Source organism: Urtica dioica, chromosome 4 (assembly GCF_054948205.1).
Source record: "Urtica dioica subsp. dioica isolate 48M chromosome 4, U.dioica_male_clone48M_v1_H2, whole genome shotgun sequence".
Lineage (NCBI taxonomy): Eukaryota > Viridiplantae > Streptophyta > Magnoliopsida > Rosales > Urticaceae > Urtica > Urtica dioica.
This window is the reverse complement of record NC_142759.1, coordinates 17,994,254-18,001,720: the sequence shown is the minus strand read 5'-3', so window position 1 is coordinate 18,001,720 and position 7,467 is coordinate 17,994,254. Positions and strand designations below refer to the sequence as shown.

Genomic DNA, 7,467 nt, shown 5'->3' with positions numbered 1-7,467 from the left:
GACACTCTTCAAAGTGTCAATATGAGAACGTTCAGGAAGAAATGGTGCGTGGACTTATTCTACAACCACCTTATCCCGTGATTTTGTATTTTCGGATGTTTATTTTTTATGTTTTTGGTTTTCTATGTAATAGTACCTTATTTACATATTATCGAGATGATTTGTTGACTATTGATTGAATATGTTTTTTATTGTACCTTATAAACATGTAATTCAATGAAAGAGATTCACAAAAAAAACATCAAAAATTCACACATTCACAAAGGGTTTAGAACTCGAGACATTTGTGGACGAAAACGAGTCTTGGGACAAAAGCGAGATGAGATCTTCGTCGTTCTCACAGAGTTGAATTGCGAAAAGGTCCATGAGACGGATGACACTCCATTAAATAAAAGTTTAAAGTTAAAGTAAACGTCTTTGACATGACACAAAGTAAACGGTCACTCAAATAAACGTTAAAGTTTTAAACTTAAAAATAAAAATAACACAAAGTCTAAAGTTTTAATCCCTCTAAGTGCATGTTTTTCTGTTATGTCCCCTACCACCACATTTCCCGCATTTTCCCTGGACGACAATCTTTTCGCCTTGAGATGGGTATCGATTAATTCTTCTTCTTCCTTGTTTACTTTTCTTCGGTCGACCGGCTTGCTTCTTTTCAACGGGTTCCGAAACTTTCATGTTTTTTATCTCATCCAGGACATCTCATTGATCTTCATTGCCAACCGGATATATGGCTTCCTTGTACATCTCAATCCACGTCTCCTTCAAATAAAAGTCACTGCATAACGAGTACACGTCCACGCTTCGATGTTGGGCTGCTGCGATAGAATGCTCGCACGGGATATTCAATTGTTGTAGTAGTCCGCAAGTGCATGTCTTCGCCATAAGGTCTACATCGAAATCACCTCTTACGTCTTTGACATGACATTCATATAGACCAAGTCCGTACGCATTGACGAACTGTGCCTTATTATTTAGCTGTGCGAGATCATTTTGCCACGTTGGTGTCAATTTTGTGTTCAACTTGTTCGCTATCTCTTCTCGTTCAAAAAACCAAGTTTGGAGTGTGAATCGAATAAACTCGAGCAACGTCGTAATGGGAAACGTCCTCGCATTCCTTGTTTTGTTGTTGAAGCTTTCTGCGTTGTTGCTCGTCATTAGGTCGTACCTATATAAAACATACTTGATTTATATAATCAACGACATAAAAAATTCAGTACAAAAGAAGTTCTAGACTCTTACCGTTTTCCAGGAAAGAAAGCTCTGGCCCACCGATCGACACCAACTTCTTCGAGATACTTTGCCATCTCGACATCCTTACGTCTCAACTGTCTAAAATTAGCTTCGAATGCTGTTTTACTGAAGGCGTAAGCCGCATCGTAAAGTTCAAAGCGACAATGGTCTGTCTTGAACTTGTGTTGGACATTCAGTTGTAAATGATGGTAACATGCTCCGTGAGGGATACCAGGAAACACAACCTCGACACCATGTATGATGCTAACGTGGCGATCGGATATGAACGCCAAATTAGGTACGTCTTCACCGATAGCTTCTCGCAATCTTCTCAAAAACCAAATCCAAGAAGCATGACACTCGCTATCTACAACTCCGAATGCAAGTGGATATAATTGTGAATTCGCATCCATTGCAATTGCGCAAAGCAACTGTCCCCCGTATTTTGTCTTCAGAAATGCACCGTCCAATGCTATGACCGGCCGACATGCTTTGAAGCCTCTACGACACGCCCCAATGGAAAAGAAAGCATACTTGAATTTGTCACCATCTTGCACAAAGTCAGTTAACGTCCCAGGATTCTTTTGCTTCAACATGTACAGCCAAGACGGTAACTTCTGGTACGATTGTTCCGGCGTACCCCGCACGTACCCAATAGCTTTCTCCCTGGATCTCCAAGCTTTCAAATACGATATGTTCACACCCCATCTTGTCTTCACTTCTTCCCTGACGTTATGCGCCGAATACCCCGCCATAGAGTTAATTGAGTACTTGTCTTTAAATACGTGACCGATGACCCATGGTGCCGCTCCTCGATGGCCCTCTGTTCGAACAACACGCCCACATGAGTGTTTACCCTCGTACGACGTAATCTCCCACATCTCAGACCACTGCACGACACCCCTCAACCTCCATGTGCATCTCTCGTTTTTGCATAGAACATACCATCTCTTTTTCGAAGAAGATTTCACTCTAAATTCGAAATTATGTTTCAACGCGTACAAGTGGATATGTTTCTTCAGTTCATGCTTGTTTTCAAATTGCTGCCCAATATATATTTCTTCTGAGCTACCTGTTACTTTCAAAGGTTAGTTAAACAATATGTGGTTTCATATTATACTTGAATCTCATTTGAATCCACTTAAATTACCTGTAGAAGAATGACTTGGATAATGACTCGGGTTTTCCTTCACAACATCATCGGCGCTGAACTCGGGTGCTTTCCATGAATAAGGAACGATAGGTGATCCGATCATCGGAGGCTCACGCTGACATTGACTCGATGGTTCACAATGACCCGTTGGTACCGTAAACGTTTCCACAAATTCTTCATATTCTTCGGGATTGGCGAATTCTTCAAATTCTTCACCTCTACCGTTGTTATCTCCGTCATATCCATCACTATTCTCTTCATCACCATCGCTACCTTCGTTTTCATCACCTTCGCCATCTTCGTATTCATCACCATTGTGTCCATCATATTCGTCACTGTTGTGATTACAATCTTTATCATGCCTGTATACTTCGTCACCGTTTCCGGCACCCTTGTACTCGTTAAACAAGTCATCGTCACAGCCACCGTCTTTGTTTTCAATTATAGGATCATTTTGTCGATCCTCGATAACAAGAGTATTCCGTCTCTTCTTCGGTTCATTGCGAGACACCATTCAAACTTCCACATCTTTCCCTTTACATACTCCTCGATACGCAATAGGTGCAATGACCTCGATCTGTTTCGGTACCAAACTTACACAGAGTGGAAATCTATTACGATATTTGTGCTTCATAAAATGCGAAACATCACCATTGTCCTTCAATACGGCAGGACCTACTGGAATTGTACCGACTGCGTATGGGACTTCGAGTTTTAAGTCGAACGCGAATCTGTCTAACTTGAACTTCTCGTATAAGAAATCTACTAACTCCGTGTACGTTACCTCTTTCGGAATTACGAATGCACGAAATTCTGCATTGGTGAAAACCCATTGGTGTCCTTCCTTCTCCCAAGTGCCGTTAATCATGACAAAAACTGCAAAAAACAGTCAAACTATGCAAAATAAGCTTCTATATCGTACATCATCGTACAGCATCGTATACCATTGTACACCATCGTACATAATCGTACATCATCTTACAGAAAGGCATCGTACAGAATCGTACAACATCGTACAGCATCGTACAGAATCGTATAGCATCGTACAACATCGTACAGAACGCAATTTTTATTCTAAATTTCATCTTACAAAAATTTAAATTTCATCGTACATCATCGTATACCATCGTACAAACAAGTTAAACCCAGATTTTGGACTTTGTTTTCAGATCTGATCGATTTTTTTTGCTACATTCTATCATATACAATCATAAACTTTGTAAAAATGATTAAGTTAGTAATCTTACCCATGATTCTTTTGAAACCCGCTTAAGTAGAGAGGATTTGAGTGGATTTGAGTGGATTTGAGTGTGATTGAAATGATAAAAATGAAGTGTGAGAGATGTATAGGGTTCAGAGGGGTATTTTTGTCCGATTTTAGGTCAAAAGTCCATATTTAGATATTTTTAAATATTAGGGTCTAATCTTGATATTTAATAGCTTATTAAGCCCACTTAATGAAATTTCTCTTACTTAATATAAAACCAAAAAATGGAATAGGTGGAGAATCTCACAAACGACGTCGTTTACTCTGTCTTGGTCTCTTGCCGCATACGTCTGAAAGAGACTAGGGACATGTAAGGACTTTTAGTACCAATAATTTTTCTCAAACAAAAGCCGAGAAATGATACATTCAATTCCAAGCCTTCAATAGTCACTGTGTCTCTGTTCTGCACTGACATTTTCTCATTTCTCAAATCTCAAATCTCTGAACTGTCACAAGCTTCGTCGCATTTCAACAGTCCCAAGCTTCGATTGGATTCAGCCTCCGTCTCCGCGACTCAACCATTCCAGATCTGCGCTTTTCCAAAAAACCGGTGACGTATAATTTCTTCCCGATAAATATCTCACATTCCGATCAAATTTCGCATTTTTCCCCGATTCAGTATCAATTTAGGTTGTTTAGCTATGAATCCATCGTTCGAATCTCAATCTCTGTAAAGGTAACGAAAAAGGGGGGGTTAGAATTCGAAATTAGGGTTTGGGATTTCGTGAGAGGGAACGAAAATGTCTTCGACTCGATTAGATTCGTCGAAGCAGTACTACGCGACGAGCAGTCTGGTGATCGGCTACGCTCTGTGCTCGAGCTTGCTGGCCGTGATCAACAAGCTGGCCATAACCAGGTTCAACTACCCAGGCCTCTTGACTGCTCTCCAATACCTGACCTCCTCTCTGGGAGTGTGGATTCTGGGGAAGCTAGGGTTTCTCCACCACGACGCATTCACATGGGAGACCGCCAAGAAATTCCTTCCCGCCGCCACAGTGTTCTACCTCGCGATCTTCACGAACACGAATCTGCTCCGCCACGCCAACGTGGACACCTTCATCGTGTTCCGTTCCCTGACGCCGCTCCTCGTGGCGGTCGCCGACACCACTTTCCGGAAACAGCCCTGCCCTTCTCGCCTCACATTCGCCTCTCTGGTGGTCATCCTCGCCGGAGCCGTGGGCTACGTGGCCACCGACTCCGCGTTCACCCTCACCGCCTACTCCTGGGCCCTCGCCTACCTGATCACCATCGTCGCCGAGATGGTCTACATCAAGCACATGGTCACCAGCCTCGGGCTCAACACCTGGGGTTTCGTCCTCTACAACAACCTCTTGTCGCTGATGATCGCCCCGCTCTTCTGGGTCCTCACCGGAGAGTACAGCGAGGTCTTCGCCGCCCTCGGCGGAGCCTCCTCCACCGTGACCTGGTTTGAACCTGCCGCGACGGTCGCGGTGTTGCTCTCCTGTGTTTTTGGGCTGCTCATCAGTTTCTTTGGGTTTGCGGCGAGGAAGGCGATCTCGGCCACGGCGTTTACGGTCACAGGCGTGGTGAACAAGTTTCTCACGGTGGCCATTAACGTGACGATGTGGGACAAGCACGCGAGCCCGGTCGGGTTGGCTTGCCTTCTTTTGACCATCGTCGGAGGAGTTCTGTATCAGCAGTCTGTCACCGGAACCGCGCCGAAACCCGCTCCCCAATCGACCAGCGACGACGACGAGGAGGCTGTTTCTGGTAAACTTGCTTCTGTCTGATCTGATTAACCTTTATGGGTTTGACTTTGATTAGAGGAAGGAAGAAGAAGAAGAAAAAAAAAGATGCATAATGTAGTACTTTGTTTTATTGCTCTATGAGTATGGGATCTCTGTCTTTATCCCTATGTATGGATGGATTTTGACAGTGAATTTTTAAAGAGGAAAACCATCCTGCCATTGGAAATTTTGATTTGTAACAACTGTATTAGTAATGAAATACGTCTTTCTCGTTCATGTTGTTTCTGTTCAATTTAGGTTGTTTGTGTGATGTAATACTTCTTGCCTTGCCTTCTTGAAACAACTTGGAGATTTCGAGCTCATTTAGCTTGGGTTATTTTAATTGAAACGCTTTCTTGTGGTAGAAGTTAGTCTAGTACGTCTCAACGATGATAAACAAAACAAGCGTTCTGATGTTTTTCTCTCTTTCTGTCGGTCTGAAGTAGTGAAATTACCCAACTTGGTTTATATAATGCAAGTTTTAATAAAACAAGATCTGATTTTTTTTTTATTTAATATTATTATTAGATAGCTCAATTAGAAGTTAAGACTTGGAACCCCACCACATGACATGAGTGAGTCAGCGAGTGAGTGGAAATATCTTTTAGATATAGATGTTATATTATAATTGCCAACAACTTTTACTACTGATATGGTCACATGCCAAATGCCATTGCCTGTACCGTACGACAAACATGTTTTCCAGAAAATTTACAGAAAACTTTACTCGATCTTTTTTTTTTTTTTTTTTTTTTTAGTATGCTTGCACTGGGTGATCAATTATACAGCTGGGAGGTTTGTCACTGTTTACAGCCTGCGTGTTCAATTTTCAGACAAACCGTTTGTGCCATTCATTTTATCTCAAAGCAGGTCGTTTAAGCAAACATAGAGAACGGGGATTTGGACACGGTTGGACCGTCTATCTTGTTTTTTTTTTTTTTTTTTTTTTTTTTTTTTGTGCCGTAGGCTTCAATATCTCATTTTAAGTTTGATGTTAAAGCAATATCTTTTTAGCGTTAAATTATATGTGAATATGAGACATTTTTAATTATTAGAATAGAGTTTCTAATTTTTTAATTTTTTTTAAATTTAAACATAATAAAAATTATGTCTTTCTTTTTAATTTTGTCAACATCATGTGAACAAATGTCCTTCCATCCAATTTAAGTTCTCAAATTGTACTAAATATAAATATTAGGTATTTTATCTGCAACATTTAAATAATAGGTATATAAGTGTTAGAAGTAATAGGTATATAAGTGTTAGAAGCCGTAAACATAAGAGATATTTTACCTTCTCCAATAAGATATATGTTTCACAAATATTAAGCTCAAAAGTGCACCGTGTTTCTAACACGTGTCAATCACTTTTTCTAGTCACTAGATTAAAATAATAACAAAAACAAAATAGAAGTACATGTCTATTCTGGTGCGCCCAAAATTTATTTCTTCTTGTTCTCCTCCCTTTGCGTGCGACCAAGATTTTTTATGCTCTGTCTAACCTCCTAATTTATAGAAAATCGCACACAAAAAATAATAAATTTTTTGACAAAAAAATAAAATTGTTTTCCATAGAGAAATCACTATGCTTGAATAAAACGTCAACTCCGTGGCTATACAAGTAACCCCTTGTGCCTCAAGGGGCGACACCCCCAGATAGTCGGCCTCCGAGACTTAGCCACGTGATAATCCTTGACCAGTGTCAGTGTTCACACGGTCACCTATTTAATTGGTATTAGCGTCCCCAAATTGGGTCAAGCCCCCTGGCGAGCGCCATCGCTCAAACAACGAGTTGGCTACCGAGCCGACATTTCACGCTTGAGCATTGGTTGGCCACCCCTCTTCCCAACAGAGAGAGGTAATGAAGATTCTCAGATCTGAGAGAGAGAATCGTGACTGAGGAGAATGATTGTATTGAATATCTCAGAGGATTACAGATGTCACATCATAGGGTATTTAAGGAAACCAATCACGTGTCTAAGTCTGCCAGCGTGGCACATCAGAGACGCCAGCTTGGCATACACACGCAGAGCACAATACAGAGTAAAAGAGTAAAATACAAATACA

At 41.1% G+C, this 7,467-nt stretch overlaps 2 protein-coding genes across 2 annotated transcripts; one reads left to right on the top strand and one right to left on the bottom strand.

Moving 5' to 3' along the window:
• Nucleotides 1-249: 249 nt before the first annotated feature.
• Nucleotides 250-1,730, bottom strand: LOC149400970 (uncharacterized). The gene is made up of 3 exons (XM_089610559.1): nt 1,243-1,730; nt 746-1,168; nt 250-379 (listed from the first exon to the last, which is right to left on the bottom strand). Exons 1-3 carry the CDS (start codon nt 1,644-1,646, stop codon nt 250-252), a joined length of 957 nt encoding a protein of 318 aa, XP_089466685.1. The 5' UTR covers nt 1,647-1,730.
• A 2,247-nt stretch (nt 1,731-3,977) lies between these two features.
• Nucleotides 3,978-5,750, top strand: GONST4 (golgi nucleotide sugar transporter 4). The gene has a single exon (XM_089613627.1). The coding sequence runs from the start codon at nt 4,394-4,396 to the stop codon at nt 5,402-5,404; it is 1,011 nt and encodes a 336-aa protein (XP_089469753.1). The 5' UTR covers nt 3,978-4,393; the 3' UTR covers nt 5,405-5,750.
• The last annotated feature ends 1,717 nt before the right edge of the window (nt 5,751-7,467 follow it).